General features: G+C 59.3%; 7 protein-coding genes across 7 annotated transcripts; 3 read left to right on the forward strand and 4 right to left on the reverse strand.

The window, feature by feature from the left end:
- Window positions 1-401: 401 nt before the first annotated feature.
- On the forward strand, window positions 402-1,646 carry PAN0_004c2445 (calcium:hydrogen antiporter; the record flags this gene model as incomplete). The annotated part of the gene is made up of 1 exon (XM_014802389.1): window positions 402-1,646. The coding sequence occupies one exon, from the start codon at window positions 402-404 to the stop codon at window positions 1,644-1,646; it is 1,245 nt and encodes a 414-aa protein (XP_014657875.1).
- A 48-nt stretch (window positions 1,647-1,694) lies between these two features.
- On the reverse strand, window positions 1,695-1,970 carry PAN0_004d2446 (uncharacterized protein; the record flags this gene model as incomplete). The annotated part of the gene is made up of 1 exon (XM_014802390.1): window positions 1,695-1,970. One exon carries the CDS (start codon window positions 1,968-1,970, stop codon window positions 1,695-1,697), a length of 276 nt encoding a protein of 91 aa, XP_014657876.1.
- A 1,879-nt stretch (window positions 1,971-3,849) lies between these two features.
- PAN0_004d2447 (uncharacterized protein) lies at window positions 3,850-5,346 on the reverse strand (the record flags this gene model as incomplete). The annotated part of the gene is made up of 1 exon (XM_014802391.1): window positions 3,850-5,346. One exon carries the CDS (start codon window positions 5,344-5,346, stop codon window positions 3,850-3,852), a length of 1,497 nt encoding a protein of 498 aa, XP_014657877.1.
- A 529-nt stretch (window positions 5,347-5,875) lies between these two features.
- On the reverse strand, window positions 5,876-10,124 carry PAN0_004d2448 (p-loop containing nucleoside triphosphate hydrolase protein; the record flags this gene model as incomplete). Its single annotated transcript, XM_014802392.1, has 3 exons — window positions 5,876-6,626; window positions 6,843-7,415; window positions 7,897-10,124. 3 exons carry the CDS (start codon window positions 10,122-10,124, stop codon window positions 5,876-5,878), a joined length of 3,552 nt encoding a protein of 1,183 aa, XP_014657878.1.
- A 434-nt stretch (window positions 10,125-10,558) lies between these two features.
- Window positions 10,559-11,723, forward strand: PAN0_004c2449 (uncharacterized protein; the record flags this gene model as incomplete). Its single annotated transcript, XM_014802393.1, has 4 exons — window positions 10,559-10,786; window positions 10,851-10,971; window positions 11,058-11,313; window positions 11,393-11,723. 4 exons carry the CDS (start codon window positions 10,559-10,561, stop codon window positions 11,721-11,723), a joined length of 936 nt encoding a protein of 311 aa, XP_014657879.1.
- A 746-nt stretch (window positions 11,724-12,469) lies between these two features.
- On the reverse strand, window positions 12,470-14,941 carry PAN0_004d2450 (uncharacterized protein; the record flags this gene model as incomplete). The annotated part of the gene is made up of 4 exons (XM_014802394.1): window positions 12,470-13,848; window positions 13,943-14,151; window positions 14,255-14,472; window positions 14,720-14,941. 4 exons carry the CDS (start codon window positions 14,939-14,941, stop codon window positions 12,470-12,472), a joined length of 2,028 nt encoding a protein of 675 aa, XP_014657880.1.
- A 626-nt stretch (window positions 14,942-15,567) lies between these two features.
- PAN0_004c2451 (uncharacterized protein) lies at window positions 15,568-16,023 on the forward strand (the record flags this gene model as incomplete). Its single annotated transcript, XM_014802395.1, has 2 exons — window positions 15,568-15,658; window positions 15,827-16,023. 2 exons carry the CDS (start codon window positions 15,568-15,570, stop codon window positions 16,021-16,023), a joined length of 288 nt encoding a protein of 95 aa, XP_014657881.1.
- Window positions 16,024-18,320: the final 2,297 nt, after the last annotated feature.

An 18,320-nucleotide genomic window follows, 5' to 3' on the forward strand; every position in this document is an offset into this window, starting at 1 on the left:
CAGAGCGAGTGGGATGAATCGGGATCGATCGGGTGAGACTGAGAGCGAGCTGACTGAGATGGCAGGCATTTGCAAATTCGCATCGCGAGGGACAAATGGGCGAGTGCACTCTGACGCAACGGAACAGGCACGCGTTGACAGGCGGAGGCTCGCATGCGAGAAAATGCCAAGCATCGTCATCTGCAGCGCCCCGCCCCCGCCCCGCTCCGCCAGGGCACGGACGCACGTTGAGCCGCGCCAGACCACAACCAATGCGGCCGACGTGCCTGCGCCTGGTGATCTATTTTTTGCAACTCGCACCGCCGGGTGGGCGCTCATTTCCATCCACACTGCCGCTTATGGTGGGGGGTTGACTTGCGACCACCAACAACAACGCACGCACGCTCGCCCTTCTCGTCAAGATGCCAGCCAACGAACGCACTCCGCTCGTGGGGAGCGGCAACGACCTGCCGAGCCACAACGGCAACAACGCTTCGCACGGTACGCCCAACATTGTGTCGTCGCTGTGGTGGATCCTTACGTGCTCCTGGATCAACGTCTTCCTCGTGTTTGTGCCGCTGGGCATTGTCGCCGAGCACGCGCACTGGCCTGCCATCTGGATCTTCTCGCTCAACTTCCTCGCCATCATCCCGCTCGCCAAGATCCTCGGCGATGCCACCGAGCAGGTCTCGCTGCGTCTCGGCCAAACCCTCGGCGGCCTGCTCAACGCCACGTTCGGCAACGCCGTCGAGCTCATCGTCGGCATCGTGGCGCTCATGCAGGGCCAGCTGCGCATCGTCCAGACCTCGCTCATCGGCTCGATTCTGAGCAATATCCTGCTCGTGCTCGGCATGAGCTTTGTCGCAGGCGGCCTCTTCCGCTCCGAAAACACCTTCCAGCAGACCGCAGCCCAGGCGAGCGGCTCGATCATGACGCTCGGTTGCATCACGCTCGCCATCCCCGCCGCCTACCACATGTCGCTCAAGTCCGCCTCGCTCTTCGCGGGCAACTTTGAGGCGCTGGCGGTGCTCAATGCGCCCATCGTGCATGGAGAGGAGGACCGTTCCGGCCTGCTCTTCATCTCGCGCGGGACCTCGCTCATCCTCGTGGGCATCTACGTGCTCTACCTCTTCTTCCAGCTCAAGTCGCACGCGTTCCTGTACGAGGCCGAGGAGGAGGACGACGAAGAGGAGGAGGCCAAGATGTCGCCCCTCGCCGCCATGATCGCGCTCGCCTCGGTCACCATCCTCACCGCCTTCAACGCCGACTACCTCGTGGGCGCCATCGACGAGGTCGCCAACGAGTACGGCATCCCCAAGGCGTTCATCGGCGTCATCCTGCTGCCCATCGTGGGCAACATGGCGGAGCATCTCACCGCGGTCTGGATGGCCGCCAAGGGCAAGATGGAGATCTCGCTCGGCATCGCCATCGGCTCGAGCATCCAGATCAGCGTGGGCATGATCCCCATCCTCGTCCTCGTCGGCTGGGCCATCCGTCAGCCGCTCACGCTCTACTTTGAGACGTTCGAGACGGTCATCCTCGTCGCCGCCGTGTTCCTGGTCAACACGCTCGTCCAGGACGGCAAGAGCAACTACATGGAGGGCGCCATGCTGTGCAGCTTATACGCCGTGGCGGCGCTGAGCTTCTGGGTGTCGCCTTCGGTGTAGGTGGGAAAAACTTGTAGCTAGTCGAGTGTTTGGAAATTGCACATGACGCTAGGATGAAAGGCGCGGCGAGTTGGGTGGGGCCGAGGCGCCGGGCTCGGTTGCGTGTGCGGGTGGGAATCGCAGACGCGGAGCGGGGAGGGGGGCGGGTGGAGGAGCGTGGACGTAGGCGGGGAGGTGCTCGTTGAGAAGCTGCGTCAGACGTGCTGTTTCGGCCTCGCCTAGATCGGCAAGGGTGTGGACGAGTTCGGCCGCCGGTTCGGCGGGGATTGGCAGCGAGGCCACGTCGGCGATGTAGAAGAAAAGCAGTGCGAGTAAAAACCGCATGGTGGTGTCTCTCTCAACGCAGGAAGCTGGAGGGGAAGATGGGAAGGGGTGTGGTTATATAGCTTTCGGCCATGCTTTCCTTGGCAGCTTTTTGCTCCTGCGTGGAGTGCAGGATGGTTTGGACTTGGCGGTGCACGGGTATGGCCGAAATGCACAACTGTTGCTTGCAGGCGCTGCATCGACGTTCGCCAAGCTGCGCACACAATGCCATCTCATCTCGTAACTCTGCCTCGCATCGAACGTCGATCTTTCTGAGCTGGTGCTAAGAATCTCCAGAGCAATCAAGGCCTTTCATCGCACGAGACTCACCGCTGCGTCAAGACGAGAGGTGCACTCGAATGCAGCGCCGAGTCAGCAGAACAACGAGTTTCGTCTTCATCATGCTGCATCGTCCGCTCTGGCCAAGCAAATGCACATTCACTACTGAAAGATGGGTGGGCAGAGTGCATGCAAGTCGCCGCACTATGAGCTGCCAAGCAAACAATGCGCAAGCGACGAGGCTCGAGAAACGCTCATGAGGGGATGCAAGTGGCTCTTGGGATTCGAGCAACGCAGCGCAGTGATCATCAGCAGATTGGGCTCTGTGAGCAGAGCCAGGCGCAGACAAGAAGGCCGACTGGAGGACTTTCATCAAATGCGTAGGAGGATCTGACTCTCGGGGCGGCGCCAAGGATGCTCGAGGAAAGAAGGATGTTGAGTCGATGAACATGATCGCCCTGCAAGCACAGCAAGGACTCTCTTGCACTATCTTCGTGGCCGAATAGAACAGCGTACTCTGCGAGCCGAGCGAAACGGTTCGGGTACTTTCATCGGCGGCTGAAAGGCACGAATCTTTTCACCGCGTGTAGCGAGGAATGCGCCTCTCCAACAGGCCGCGTTCCGACTTTCTCACTGGCTGGCCGGAGTTGATGTGCATGCTACAGATACACAGGCTGCGCAAACGCATTTGCTTGGCCGCGCGCTGGTTCGCCCTTCGATACCGGAGGAACATCCCCTGCCACTCGTCGATGCAAACATGCTACCCGTCGCGTGGTGATCTGCTGCACTGGCAGGTGGCGGCCATCGCGCTTGCTGGTCTCTAGCCGAACTTGTTACTGCGCCGCATACAGAAAGATCACCATGCCAATCCGGTAGCTGGTGTTCGGGCTGCAAGCCGCGAGGGTCCACGCTGTTCGATGTTCAGCTGACGATGCGGATGCTGGATTGTCAAGAGCACAGCTCGCAATGGGTCAACTGGGATGCAGCCCGAGGATATCCACGCGAGGGATCCTTTCCCCCACCAGATCGCGGTCGCACTGTGGCACATGGCCACCGCAGCGATTCAGGCCCCTCACCTGAGTGCGTCGAGATCATCAGTCTTGCGGCCGAAATAGGCGCAAGGCATCTTGGCGTGTGCAAGAAGGGGTGAGGGTGGAGGCAATGGACATCCTCCAATGCCCACTCCCACACACTGCTCATCCCGCGCGCTTCCCACGCCACTCCGACGGTATGCCACGGTATACTCTTTTCCAATTGTATGCTTCTTCGTATTAATCCATGAAGTAGGTGCTTTCATTTGCGGGGCTCTTTGCTCACAGCACAACCTCGTTGGCGGGTCGGAGCAAATGCATTGTCGTTGGGAGTCGCTGCCCTTTGCTGACTGTACCTTGATGTAGCACTTGCCGGCAGGGGCTTGTCCATAGGTGAAATACCCATCTCACAGGCTCCGTTGTGATATGACGAGCGGATGACGCCAAGACAGTCGCGGCCCGCCCTGAATGTTTCGCGAGCACCACTGTTCGCTTCACAAAGTCAAGGAAGCAATGTGAAGGACTTGGGATGACATCGCATGAAGAAGCTCTCGTAGCAACGGCTAAGGGGTGGGCATCCTGCATGACCATCAGCGCGGAGCATGTTCCAGCGCCGAGCGGAACGTATACATGAAGGCGTAGTCGTCGACATTCTGACTGCGGGCGTGCGCACGCAGATGTTGCTGAACCTCGAAGGTGTACCTGGCGTCAAAGCTGACAATGCCGTACAGCACCGACGTAAATCTTCGCCCGTCGCTAAGGATGGGAGACCAGAGCGACATGAGATTCATTTCGCCCAATCTGCCAGTCAAGGCTTCCATCATACTTGAACCGACGTGGGCACGGTTGGAGTGGCGCATCACCACCAGCGGAAGTCCCCCCGGTTCGCGTGGAGGCAAGACAAACTGGTTGCGCGGGTTGCCAAACACCCTGTTGAGAGTGCTCCGATCGAGTCCGTCTCTTTGGATGGGCAGAAACTGTGCATGACCCAGGAAGTAATCGCGGTTGATCAAATCCATGTTTCGGCGGCTGTTGAGGTAGATGTAGATGCGCGAGTCACTGGGCACTTGCCGCATCACCCTCTCGTCCTCCAATCTGCCCGGCGCATCCGACAGCTGCAAGAGAGGAGCTCTGCGCAAGGTTCGGGCTGCCTGCTGGAGTGCATCAAGACTCGGATATGCCCCAAGAACAGCATCCCCATCGGAGGCAATGAATACCCGATCATACCCTCCGTGTGACAGGTCCACGGGCGTGATCCGCAGCTGCGGACGGCCCATCGCCAGTCGCATGTTGTTCCTCCACTTCTCCCATTCCCTTCGTTTCCAATCAAAGATCGACTGCGCCGAAGCGATCCTCAACGGACTGATGCCCAGGAGACGATCCGCTCCCTCCGAGAACCAGCTGGGCGTGTTCGGTGGGTCGAGCCAGCCTGGTACCTGTCCAAAACGCTGCACTGGAGCCTGCTGAGCTTGTTCTGAAGCTTGCTGAGAGACGGATGTGTGCAAAAGTTGCTCTGGTGCTTGCTGAGATGTGGACGCTCCAGGAAGTCGATGTTGCGCTTGCCCAAAGGTGTGCATCCGGGCATACTGCTCTGGAGGATGTTGAGAAGCCGACATATCTGGATGCTGCTCAGCAGCTTGCTGAAAGGTGCTCAGTCCAGGAGACTGTCCTGAAGCTTGCTGAGGGGCGCCCAATTCATGATGTTGCTCTGGCGATTGCTGCCAGGCGGACATACCCGGATGCTGTTCTGGCCCGGCTTGAACCGCATGGGTAAGAGCGGGTCTTTGGTCGGTGCCTGAAGAGGAAAAAGAGGGGTAGGAGTCTTGCACCTCTCGCCACTCGGGAACCGATGAGAAGGAGGCAGACGGGGCTCCAGCCCATCCGTCATGGCTGTCAACGGAGCTCGAGCCGGGCTCAAAAGCGTGCCATGGTTCATCATCGCTCCATGGGTTCGCATCCTCATGGTCTGCAGTGGGGACTTGCCCGATCGTCCACTCTCCTCCGCCTGCCGGTCGAGCCCATGCGGACGAGATCAGTAGGAAGGCAAAGAAAGTACCAACCTCGCACTTCAGCACCGATAGCAACATTGGTCGGTGGCGAGAAGACTCTGCTGAGGCTGACAGGGATTCTGAAGATTGAATGAAGGTATCAAGGTTCCCGAGAGCAGAACGAGGCTGCTTATAACCTACAACAGCCCTGGCGGGACCATTCGCTATTCCGATCCCTTTTCTGAGCTTGGCAACGGATGGCTTCCTGGGACAGCCTTGTGAGAGCGGCATTCACGTCCGCCTTCAGCGACAAGAATGCAAACACGGCCTCAATGGGATTCATATGGATACCCACAATCTACTATGATACCATACAGCGCCACAGCGGATGAGCCGTGCCTTGGTTCATGTGATACCGTGAAGAGCCGCAGTGACGAAATATGAAAGGCACGTTACAGTAGATGCGATTTTTTGCGTCTATGCTTGGAGGTGACTCACGGACCGTGTTGCGTGCAATTCCCCATGGAAAGAGGCAGCAGACGAACAGCATTAGATGAAACATTGCGTCGGTCTACGGTATTCGTGGATGGTTGAAGTTGGCCCCGAAGCGAGGCCGTCATACCGGCGATTAGGCTTCCAGCCTTTGGACAGAGTCGAGGATGCGCTCGACAGGCTCTTCGACGTTCTGCAAGAGCCTCTGCGTGTGGAAATCGATGGCGCTCCTGAGCAGCTCCAAGTCCTCGGTGAAGACCGGCTCCATGCGTCCATGCATAGCCTCGCGCAGCGTCTGGTGATCGAGTGCCTCTCGCGCATTTTCCACCTCGATCTCCACAGCTGCCTTGCTCTTGCCGTACGCGCCTTCAGCAAGCCTCTTGGCAGGATAGGGACCAAACTTGGTGTGCTCCCAAGGAGTTCCAAATGGCACATGAAGGCCTGGATCGACCGAGGGCCCAAAGCGGTAGCCAGCGTGACGAAGGTCGTTGACCTTCTGAAGCAGCTTAGGCTGTTCTTCAGGAGGGGCGTTCGAGAGGGTGGAGAAGTACTGCTTCATGAGAGTCTCCTTCTCGGCGCTAGTCTGCGGAGAAAAGGAGGTCGAGCGCATTCGAGCAGCGAGGGCTTCCCGGTGTGTTCGATAGTCCTTCAACATTTTCCTGCCTATCGTCGCCTTATCCACCTCGGGGCCGCTTGCAAGGATACCTTGTAGGAGGAGCATAACGAGCGCGACGTGCGCCACTGAGGGATGCCACATCGCAGCAAAGCCAGAAGGTTCGAGGCTTCGAGGCAGTTGGGAATCGGATGTGGTCAGAAGGAAGGATTGAACCAGCAGAATCTCGGCTTGTGGTGCGAGAAAAATGCAGTGCTGGACGACATGAAGTCTCCTATTGGTCCCACTCCATCGCAGTATGTTCATTCAGAAGCATAGCTGTGCATGCATCACCACATCTGTACTGGCACATCACACGTTTTCGCACGAGAGCACCAGTGTATGCCAACACGCTCGGAAGTGTAAACTTATTTTACATGTCGACTACTGCGGAGCTTTGAAAAGTAAACGTCAACTCTTTTGACTCTCGTCCCAGGACTCAGCCTTTTACAAGCGGATCTTGACGACCGGAGCAAGCACTCGCTCTGCCTGACCCACCAAGCCCTGTGCCAGGCGCTCGCTATGAAGCTCCAACGCAGCTCGAAGCACCAGCGGATCGTCCGTGAACACAGGCTCTAGTTTCTGTTCCACTGCCTCGTGCAGAGTCTGATGGTCCAGTGCCTCGCGTGCATTTTCAATCTCCTCCCGTAGTGCGCCCCTATCCTTTCCATACGCGCTCTTTGCCAGTCTGTCGGCAGGATACGGACCGTACTTAGAACGATCCCAGTGCCATCCAAACGGCACGTACAGGCCGGGATCCACTTCCGGGCCGAAGCGGTAGCCGGAGCGACGAAGCGCGCTGATCTCTTGGAGAAGCTCGCGCTGTTCCTCGTCCGTATGCGCGTTGCGGAGCGTGCTGAATAGCCGTAGCATATGCTTTTGATTCTCGGCCATCGTAGCTGCTCGGAAGGTGTTGGGTCGAGAATGAAGTACAGCGTCGTGATGGCGACGTTGATAGGCAAGCGCGAGCTCGTTCCCTAGCTGCTGTATCGGCACGGATTCCGAGTCGACGGATGCAGATGGTCTGTTGGCGTGTACAAGTGGGAGAATTGCGCAGAAGAGCGCCAGAAGCGCAAGCGTACGAAATCGCATCGCAAAGGAGCGCAACTGGAAGGAGAGCAAAGTCGATCAGGCGATGGCATCTAGCATCACGGGGCGATCATCAGCAGGGCCGGATATGGCCGGCCTCTTATACTGATGCACTGGCTCCTTCCGGTCTAGTGGACGAAGAAAAGTTTTGCTGATGCAGAACCGCATTTCCAGCCCACCAGTCGTTGCATGCCCAAGGCGCAATGCATGCATGCTGCCTTTGCACTTGCCGAACAATACAAGGTGGGTTGGTCCGCTATCACACACAGCTCACTGCCGGCAGACAGTCTCATTGTGCGCGGGGGTATATACGCATCTATTGCAGGCGTATCCGTCAATACAGCGGGCCTACGCGGACGGTCTCTCTATCCCTCCTCTGCTTTTCGCGTTCATTTGCGCGCCAGACCTTATTGGACCTCTTGACTCTCTGCTGCCACTTGGCCTTGGCGCCATGCAGGAGGCGAGTGAGGATGACGCTCGCCTGTCCCTTTGTGAGTTCGCTTGCGGACCGCATCGCGCGTGTACGCCGCCCATCCTTGTCGCCCTCAGCTTCTTGGCTCGGCTTTGAGAGACCAAGTCGCTTCTCGACAAGTCGACGTTGGGAGTCAGTTGCTTTGGTCGCGCGCCACTTTGCGCGGCGATTGAGCATGGCGAACAGCTGCGGCGCATTGCGCAGCACGTTCTTCTGCACGTACACGTCGCTCCCACGCACAGCCGCCTCGAGCGTTGGCGCGTCCAAAGCGTGGCGTGGGCGACGGTATGGAGAGCCGCCCCGTGCACCTGGCCAGCGCCTCCCGCCCGCGCCCGAAGAAGGATCACGTCCCATCGACGCTGCAGCCTCGTCCGCATCCGAATTGCTCGGCGTGAACCACGATGTCCACTCCGCACCTTCTGCCGGCACGGAACCGTCGCCGTGGTCGGAGTTGGCTTTACGCTCGACGGTGACAAAGCCGTAGCGAGGCACGTCAAGGATGTACGTCTGGCCACCGCAGTCGACCCAGGCATTGGGGCTCATGGTTTCGACTACGCTGGAGCGCGCCAGCATGGCCTGCTGCAGCTGGTGCGGATCGTCGTAGTCGATGTATGTAATCTTGGTCGGGTCGGCGAGCTCGACTGCGAACGGGTCGGCGTCGCCCTCGACGTCAGCGGAGTCGAATTGCTCGGCTTCGTGTGCGCGCTCGAGCAGACCCTCGGGCGACTCGTCCTCGATGATGTCCTCTGCGTCCAGGCCAAAGAGAGTCGGGGTACAGACGACGCCCTTTTCAATGTTGCCGACGATGTCCAGCACGAGGCAGTCGCGCTTGCCCGTAGCGGGGGAGAGACGAAGTCCGCGCCCGATCATCTGGGAAAAGAGATTACGCGAGCGTGTGGGTCGTGCGAGCAGGACGCAGTCGATAGCAGGCACATCTGCGCCCTCGGTAAGGATGGCACAGTTGACAAGGACGGGGTAGACGCCCGCGCGAAAGTCTTCGAGCAGCTGGCGGCGCTCGAGCATGGGCGTGCCACCGTGCAGATAGCGGGCATCGATGCCGGCCTGACGGAAGGTATGCGTGAGCTCCTGGACGTGCTCGATGTTGACCGCAAAGATGAGCGTGGAGCGTCGGTGGTTGTGCGCGCGGTCGAGCCAAGCCTTGAGCACGAGCCGATTGACTACAGGCGTGTTGACAACGGCAGCGAGTGAAGACGCGGCAAAGTCGGCATTGAAGTTGGACAGCTTGACTGATGCCAAGTCGATGTCCGCTTTGATGGACGTGAATCGGATAGGACACAGCCACTTCTCTCCGATCATCTCGAGGAAGTCCTTGTGGAAGACGATGCGATCAAAGACCTTGCCAAGCGCCAGTCCATCGTGGCGGCTGAAGGTGGCTGAGAATCCGAACACGGGCACAGCGTCCGAGTCGGTCGCAGCGCGTGCCTCGGCGTCGAGTCCAATGTGTGAATCGAAATGCGAGAGCACCTTGAGATACGACGGGGCGGCGGCATGATGTGCCTCATCGACCACGACGGCTTTGAAGCAGCTCGGCGTAAACTTGTCCAGTCGCTGTTGGCTGCGATTTAGCGTCTGGTACGTCGCCACTGTGACGTCTGCCAGTCCGCTTGCCTTGTACTTGCTGCCCTGTTCGATCTCGACCGTCTTGTCGGGAAACATGGAGGTGACAGCATTGGCGGCTTGCAGCGCGAGCTCGATTGAGTTGACCATGATCAGCACGCGATCGCCACCGTTCGGGCGTGGAGGTAGCCGGTCAATCAAATGTGTGAAGATGGTCGTCTTGCCGCTCCCAGTGGGTGAAGAGACACCGATACGAGTCACTCCGCTCTCGAGTGCGGCGAGACATTCCTGGATGCACTCCTCTTGATACGGCCTCAGGGAGAATTTCGGGCTAGAAGCCGACGAAGCAGCGGGAGTAGCCAAGGCGTCGTCATTGACAACGTGCTCTTCTGGAGGATCAGTGATGGGTGCTGCCGCTGCGCTGCTCGCGTATCTAAGCTGTGAAATACGGTGACTTCTGGTTGCAGCAACCACCGATGTTGCTGGTATCGCCCAAGCCCTGGATGCGACCAGCTTCAGCGTTGGCGACTGCGGCAGGAGGCATGCGGTGCGGATGGCGCTACCGCGCATGCACCTCGCAAGAGCCGCTGTCATCCTGGTGATCAGCACTTCGGATCAGCCGATCAGCTGTCGATGAGACTCTTGAGACGCTGACGGAACGAGCCGTTTGGATGGATGGTGGGAGGAGAAGCGACTTTTGGGAGTGCCTTTCATTTCTACATGCGGCAGCTCCGCACATGCAGCACGACTCAGCACCTTCCACTCCACTTTTTTTTTGGGCTGGGTGCCTGAGCGCAGCTTCCAAAGTCACGGAATTCGGGACTACGACGCGACCCTCCCTTCGCGGCAGTCGCGTTGATGGGTCCAAAAGAACAACACCTCGAACCTCGCGCTCCTCGTCTGCCGCACACCGCCTTCGTCGTCCGAGCTTCCCGCGCAACACGATACACTCGCACTTAATCAGCTGCAAACTGGAGAACACTATCTGGCGCGCTCGCGAGGGCTTTTATATCCATCGTCCGACAGCTATGACAGGAAGCAACTTTCACGACTTGGCAGAGATTCTGCGCGAGGCGGCACTGCAAGAAGCCGCGAACCGGACAAAGCAGCGCTCACAACTCATCGCATCTGTCACAGCAGCGGGCTCGGATCAACTCGAGCTTGACGCGCAAAGCGAGGCCAAAGCAGACGAGTTGCTGGCGGTATACGAGGATGAAAAAGCCAAGAACGATGCGCTCGCAAAGTCGCTAGACAAGGTAAGTCTCCTCGCAGCGAAGCTAAGTGAATGCCTTACTGACATGTTCAAACGACATGATGCAGAGACTCGAGGAGCTGGCCAGGACCGGCGCGGGCAGAACCGATGGGAAGACCGATGATGACCAGCGCAGGTTGGAACTCGAGTGGCAACAACTCGACTTTGCCATATCGGCGCTGGAAAAAGGTGAGTCCACTTTCGAATCCGCCGTGAATGTACCGCGAAAGCTGACCTCTTCTGGCTGTGCGATGTTGGCCACGCTCTCTGTGCAGAGAACAAGCAAGCACCGGCTCTGGAGTCGGCGACGGTGCTCGACGTTCGCACTCGCAGCGAGCTGCACGATCTCAACACACAGTACGCGTCGGCTCTTGACATGCTCAAAGCGGAGCTTGGGGCGGAACGCGAGGCACTTGCGCGCGAGAAGCAGCTGCGTGCCGATTTGGATGTGGTGCAGGTGGGGCTCACCAGGCGTCTTGCGCAGCTGCAGCGTAAACGGACGCAGGATCTCACCTCGGAATCTGCCTTACGGTAAGTTTCTTTACTCGCCCTGCCGCCGCTCTGCAAATATGCTGACCTCCTCTGAACGGCGCTTTTTCAATGTGGACAGCGATTTGTCGCGCAAGTTCCGACGCGAGGAGCACGTGTTCAAGGAGCTACTCGCCCAACTCATCGATATGGGCAGTGCCCTGTTCGGTGCGGACAACCGCAAGGTGGTGACGTTGCGCCATTACCTGGACGAGTTTATGAACCAGGCTTGGGACCATCCCTTAGATCCGTGGGTGAGCGCATCTAAGCTCGCACTCCGACGCACCGGCGGCGAGGTCGACGATGCAATCATCGAGCTCTTCCTGCGCGCCAACATTGTCGTCGCACACCCCAAAGACGCACGTCGCTGGAGACTCGTTGCCTTCCACAAACCCACCAGATCGTCATCGTGAGCCTCCTCACCGGCGATGTCACTTGCTTGCCTTGCTTGTAGGAATAAAGTATACCCTTTTCTTCCGTTTATCTGCGGGTCGCGGCCCGCTTGCGGCGATCTCGTTAATGGCGCATGACCATTGACGGACGCGAGGCAGCATTGGGTTGCATCGTTCGGCAGCAGGTTGGCGACAACGAGAGCTAGCGAGGCTCAAGACCATCGCTTAGGCACGTTCGGTATCGCATCGCCTCCGATCCAGGCGAGCAGGCAAGCGAGCTGCATCATTTTTCCGCCATGAGCACCCTGCATCCGAGTGCACGCTCCTACACGTGGCTGCCGCTCCTCTTTCGACCGCAACTCGGGACCAAAGTGCACAGACAACATTGCTTCTGCAACCCAAGGCAGGGCACACGCGTTTAGGGACGAAGAAAACGCAAGGCTTGCATTGTACACGATTTACAAACGACGCAAACATCGCCGAGGTGGATCGAAAGCGCGGGAAACAGAGACGAGAACGCGATCAAGAGGCGTGACAGCGCTGCCACGACGCGCAATGCGAAGCCGCAGCGCCACCCGCCCAAGTCGAGGCAAAATATTAAGACGGGGGCTGCAATGAAGATGGGTCAAAGGTATAATGAGGTCCTGGTTGAATGAGAACACCGTCCAAGAAAGGCGCAGCCGTCTCAGGGAGCAAGTGAGATGCTGCGTAGCGGGAATTTCGCGATCCGCCTCACAGCATCATGCTGCTGTAGATTCGGATCAAGCTCAAGATTCCGTCACCTCGAGCTTGCCAGCGCGGGGCGGGTAAGAGGTAGGATGCTGGTTCCAGTAGCCGGCGTTGCGGTCGACCGCTGGGTCGGTGTAAGCGGCAGGCTGCGTCGGGTCATGCTCCTGCTTGGTCGGCCAGCCGTAGCTGTCGGAGTGCGACGTGACCGAATGCGTCTGTGGGTGGCTCTCGCCGTGCGGGCCGGGCGCAAACGGCGACGGGTTCGACCACGTGCTGTCTGTAGCAGACGAGTGCGCAGACACGGTGGTCGGCTGCGACGAGAAGGGCATCGAAAAGGTGACGCCGCCGCCGTTGCTGCCGTTCGAGTCGGTACGGTGGTCGAGGGCGCCCATGGTGGCATAGTAGGGGTCGGCCGAGTTCATCGCGCCGTTGTGAGCCTGAGGGTCCGAGCCGATGTGCGACAGAGCCGGCGCAGTGCCGTTGGAGCCCTTTTCGCTGCTGCCGCCGTCGATGGAACCGACCGAGCGCTCCTTCTTGTTCGTCTTCTTCTTCTGCGGGTTGTCGTCGTAGTGGCAGTCGCGCTTGCCGATTCGGCACTGCTTGCACGGTGTACCGTCCTGGCTGCACTTGACCTTGCGCTTTCGGCAAACGAGGCAGCCGGTGCGGCTGCGCTTGAACTTGGCCCTGCGAGCCGGACCGGGTCCGCCGGGGATGTCTCCTTCAAGCATCATGCCTGGGCCGAGATGCGACATTCCGTAACCCATGGCAGCTACGGCGTGAGCGGCGGTACCAGGAGCGCCGTACGGGTTGCCATATGCGCGACCACTGGCGGCGGAGCTGCTCATGGAGCGGTAGCGCGTGGGCGACATGGCCGACATGGCGTTGGCATCGTAGCCGTATGCAGGCTGCATGCCCGAGTTGGCGCCATAGGCCATGCGGCTGTGGTCGTATCCCTGAGGCGGGGCTGCCGACACGGACGCGTGACGGCCGTGCACGGCCGACGATGAGCTGGCGCCCCAGGGCCAGTGGCGACCCGAGGAGCCAGGCACCTGGTAGTCAGCCGAAACGAGGCCCGACTTGCCCATTTGCGGCTGGGTGCGGATTGCGCGCTCATCCAGAGAGAATCGGCGGGCATCCGCAGTCTGTCCCTGTGCATAGCGAACCTGCGCATGCATGGGGGGCGACTGATCGTAAAAGTGACCGCCAGTGGAGCCGCTGTCGATGCTGCTGCCCAGACCGACTTGGTCGAACTGGCCGTTGAGCGAATAGATCGAGGCGTGTCGGCTCGCGGTCAGACCGGGAGATGAGGGCGCCCAGCCGCCAGTTACGTCGTGGGGCGACGAGATGGACGAAATCGAGTCCTGGCGGTGATGCGGCAGTCCCATCGACGAGTTGTGCGAGAAGCTTCCTCGATAACCTGTGAGCGTGAATCGGTGGGTGGGCGCAGGAGGTTCGGGTCAGCAACTGTTGCATAAAAGGCAGAACGCCTGGGGACCAAGCTGAAAACTTACTGGACATGGGCGAGTGCGGCTCAGCCATTGCGCCCGGCTGCGGGTGTGCCGGCACGGCAGCTGTAGCATAGGGGTCGTTGGAGGTGTGCGTCGGCTCAAAGGGGCGAGGAGCTCGTGGCTCGTGAGCGTCTGTGCCAAAGACCTGTGCGGAGCGGTCTGGCAGGGCGCCGTAGTGCGCAGGGTAGCTGGCCTGCTGCTCCATGTAAGCGCTGTGAAATGGGCGGGAAATGAACTCATATCGGGTCAGAAACTAGCTTTCATTGTGCGCTTGCATCTTGGCAGGCGAAGAGGCTGAGAGGCGCCGCCACTTACTTTGTGCTCATGTTCCGAATTCCGCCTCCGTCGAAGAAGCGGCGCTGTTCGAAAGTGAAAGGGGGAATTGCAGCTCGGATGTGCTGGAAACGAAGTGGCGTTCGAGACGAGTCGAGGGTGAATCCGTCGGGAGAGGCGATCCGCGAGACAAGTGCGCGATAGCACCGTGCAAAGTCAAGAAAGCCGGTTGGAGTCGGAGACGTGCCGACGATTATTCGCTATGCGGGACAGCCGAAGGCGCGACAAGCTGCTCGAAGATGATCACGAGCCGAGTCGACCGGGGGGGAGGCGGAACGATGAGATGCGGAGCTCAACGATGCGAGGTTTGCGCGAGCGCGAGAGGCTGAGCGTTGCGAAGGCTAGGAGGAGGGTCGAGGACGTAGATCTGCGACGATGTGGATGGGAAGGAAGGTGCGAACGAACGAATCCGATGCAGTTACAGGGTCAGGAGCTGGACATGAAGACAGCGACGAGGGGGAAATCGCGTGCGAAGAGACCGAAGGTGTCGCGGGGAGATGAAGAAGCGGCGGCGGCGTCGGCAGCGGAAGCCAAAAGGGAAGGGCAAGCAGCGGCGGCGAAGCGAGGCCAGGCGAGGACCAGAGGCAAGTCCAAACAGTCTGACTGATAGAGTCCAGGAAAGAGATCAAAGGAGGGAGAGGCCAGCTGGTGCGGCGACAGTGCCAACATGAGAAACGGTGACGTTGGTGCATTGCCCCAGCGCCAAAGAGTGCATACCGTGAGGGGGAGGCGTCGACTGCAGGAGGGCAAGCACGAGTGAGTAGGAGAGATCTCACTTTCTGAGACAGGGACCCGAAGTGCGAAGGGGGCATGGCAGGCAGGCCACGGAGGGCACAGACCGAGAGGCAAATTGCTGCATGGCTGAGCCACAGGAGGGCAAAAAGCGTGCATGGGAGGCGGCAGAGCGCTGCAGCCAGTTTGGCCAGCCTCGAAGCGAGGCAGATCGCAGGCAGTCGAGCTTGATGGCCGAGCGGCGTGGATTCCTCGCGGCTGGACTCCGACCGTCACTGTCTGGGCGGCGGCGTCGATGGCACACCAGAAAGCGCTATCGGCAGAGGATCAGCAGCGGTCCGTCCCGACCCGGCCAGTTGCGCGTGCGCATGCGCGAGGCCGACGCACTGGCGCCTAGGCGGGGCAATGTACAGTAGCTAGCCAGGGCGCGCGGTCACTTTTTGGGTCTGGGGCCAGGCAAAGCGGGCTCGCTGAGGGGGAAGGGGGAAATGCAGAGAGGCGCCGATGGATGCGCTGACTGGCTGGCCCCCAGCTGCACGGCGCTGACGCGGAAAATCGTAAAAATGAGAGACATCTGCACGACGGCGCAGCGACGAGCTGACTTGCAGGTGCACGGGGTCGTTGAAGCTGCAATCCCCGTCTTCAATGTCGACCGTGAGCGCGCTGCGAGGAGCGAAAAAAACCGTATTTTCAAAAAAAAAAAAAATGACAAGAAAAAGAAAAACGACCAAATTGGGAACCTATGCAACAGCCGGTTCAGGTGGTGGTGGAGTGAGCGTGGGCAGTCCTCCGATCGATTGATCTAATTTGGACCTCGGCTAGCCAACTCCGCCGCCTGGGCTGCTGACCCCGACACGCTCTTCGAACGATGTGATGAGAGCCAAGCCCAGCAAAAGCATCACGCCGCCCCCGACCTGCTGATGCATCACCTCCTCCTCGACGTCAACGGTCATTCCGCCGCACGCTGCCGCATGTTGGCTGGCTGGCTCAAGGATGGCTGGCATCCGCTTCGGCTTTGACCGGTTGACCGATGCTTCGATTCGGCCCTACGACCCTTTGACCTGGTAGAGCGTCTTGGCAGCTTGAGGCGGCTAAGGCAGGGAGGATGCGGTGCTGCCATACTGTACATCCTCATCCCTTCGATGGTTTTTGACTTTTTTAAAACAAATCAAAAATGCTGGAATCGGACAATGGCCGACCAGTGGCAAAGATCGGATTGGGAAGGCTTCACATGCAAATGCATGCACGGCCGAGGGCAAAGACATGGCTCCAGCAGAAGAAGCCTGCGCAGGTTTTCTACCGAACGCCGTCATCGGGCCAAAGGGGGAAAGTCCACTCTTGGTGCAAGTTTGGGGAGGCAAATGGTTTCACGCTGCTCGCCCATCGTCGCAAAGTTGGCCGCGACGCGCAGTCCAGCGTCGAGGGTGGGGCGACGTCGATGGCTTGCGCCAGACGCTTGGGTGACCACGTCCGGCGGAGTGGAAACGTTGATCGCGACGCAGCACGCCGGCGCTCGCTCTCCACGTCGGAGGCTCGACGCTGGCATTGATTTCCAACTCCGTCGTCCCACTCAGAATCGAATGACAGTGCAAACAAAGCGGAGCGCAAGTCCCCAAGCCCAACCGCCCCGCCGCCGACGGGGCCGAAGCCCGGAACGGCGAGCTTTGCCTAGTCGCTCACGACCACCTGACTCTTTGAGACACCGTCCAAAACCAAGCCGGCTGGCTTCTCTTCGGATTCCGCCATTGATCTTCTGTGCTCGGGATGTTGCGACCTCTGTTATAATATGATCGCCACTTCATTCGACCTCGTGCAGCGCTGCGACTGTGGAAAAGGCGTGCTTATCGTGGCCCTTGGCGATGCATCTCGACTGCAGACCTGAGAATGTTGCGTCTTTTCGGCGCCGACTTTTACAGTGGCTCGGCATCTGATAGCAGCGGACCGCCCACACAAAGTCGCCTGACCCTCGCGCATGAGCGCTCTTGCTCCGCCCTTTGCCTCTGATTTCACTGCAGCTGCAACCGAGAGAGGGTTGACTGTGGGTCCGAATTTTTTGCCTCAAGAATTTGCAGTGGCAGCTTTGCAGTGGGGAATGGTCGAGTCCAGCAAAGGCCGGCCGTGAACTGCGTTAGGCGCGCCTGTCAAAGAAGTCGAATCTCAGGGCTGCCGTTGGAAAGGCAACCTAAATTTTGCACCACACAAAAACCTTGCCCCTCGAGTGAATTCGTTGGATCTACCGTTACATTCGGGAATCTCTGCGCTCCGAAGGAAGCGGAGGAACCGTCGACACCGCGATGACCTGTATCGCGGCTCTAGCGAGACAGAGGGACTCAACGCCGAGCTACAGTAGCTGCCCTGACGGATCCGACGCGATCGGATCGCCGGAACGAGGTGCAAGGCAGCGTGAGGCACAATGACCTAGGCGCATGAATCCTCTGTCGCCGCATTGCCTGCTTCGCTTGTAGCAGCACACCCTGGAAGCATGATTTCGCGGTTCGAGCAGGTATTTTGGGATCCAACCACAGAGCTCGTAGACAGTGCGAGACACAGATGTATATCTAGCCGAAGGCGTCCGGCCGAGCGCGGCCAGCTTCCGAAGGTCGCATCCACTACAAGCAGACTTGGATCCAGGGCAGTCCGTGAGATGGCAGGATCAAGAACGGCTCGGATTCGGCTCGATTGCAGTTCCGTCACGGATGCAAGTCGTCGAATCGGGCCTTGCGCGACACTGCATCCCAGGTCTCGTTGCAGAGGGGTTGAACCATAGAGCTGAGTCTGCATCATGAGGCATTGGGTGAGCATTCGATCTGACCCTGTCGGCACAACGCGCTCTCAGATGGTGCTTTCGGCTTAGCCGTCTCGAAAGCACTTGGGACACTGTGACTTGGGCTCAGCGTCTGCTGACGAGAGGGTGGCATCGGCATCGACCCGATTCTTTTTGAGAAATGAAAAAAGGGGCGAATTCGCCGAAGTGCGGTTCGGAGCGGCCAGCTCCGAGGACCGGAAGGGGCCTTGTGCAGGGGCGACCCATGACGTAATTGCAGGTTCGCCCATTGCAGCGCGCCACCTTTGAACACCGGCTCGTGCAGGCTCAGCATCTTGATCCCAACAACGCCGACTTTGCGCAGCTCAGGCAGTGGAGAGGATCACGGCTTAGAGTGAACCTCCGAAAAAAACGCCGATACATCTGCAACAACAGCATCGCTCCGCATTGCACTTTTGACCACGCTCGCTTTGGCGAGACAGAGCAGGCCCGTGGTGGCCATCGCAAGATACCGAGGCGTGCGAGTACTGTAGACGAGCGAATGTTTGGTTT

The sequence above is a fragment of the Moesziomyces antarcticus genome, assembly GCF_000747765.1.
Source record: "Moesziomyces antarcticus DNA, scaffold: scaffold_v10004, strain JCM 10317, whole genome shotgun sequence".
Classification (NCBI taxonomy): domain Eukaryota; kingdom Fungi; phylum Basidiomycota; class Ustilaginomycetes; order Ustilaginales; family Ustilaginaceae; genus Moesziomyces; species Moesziomyces antarcticus.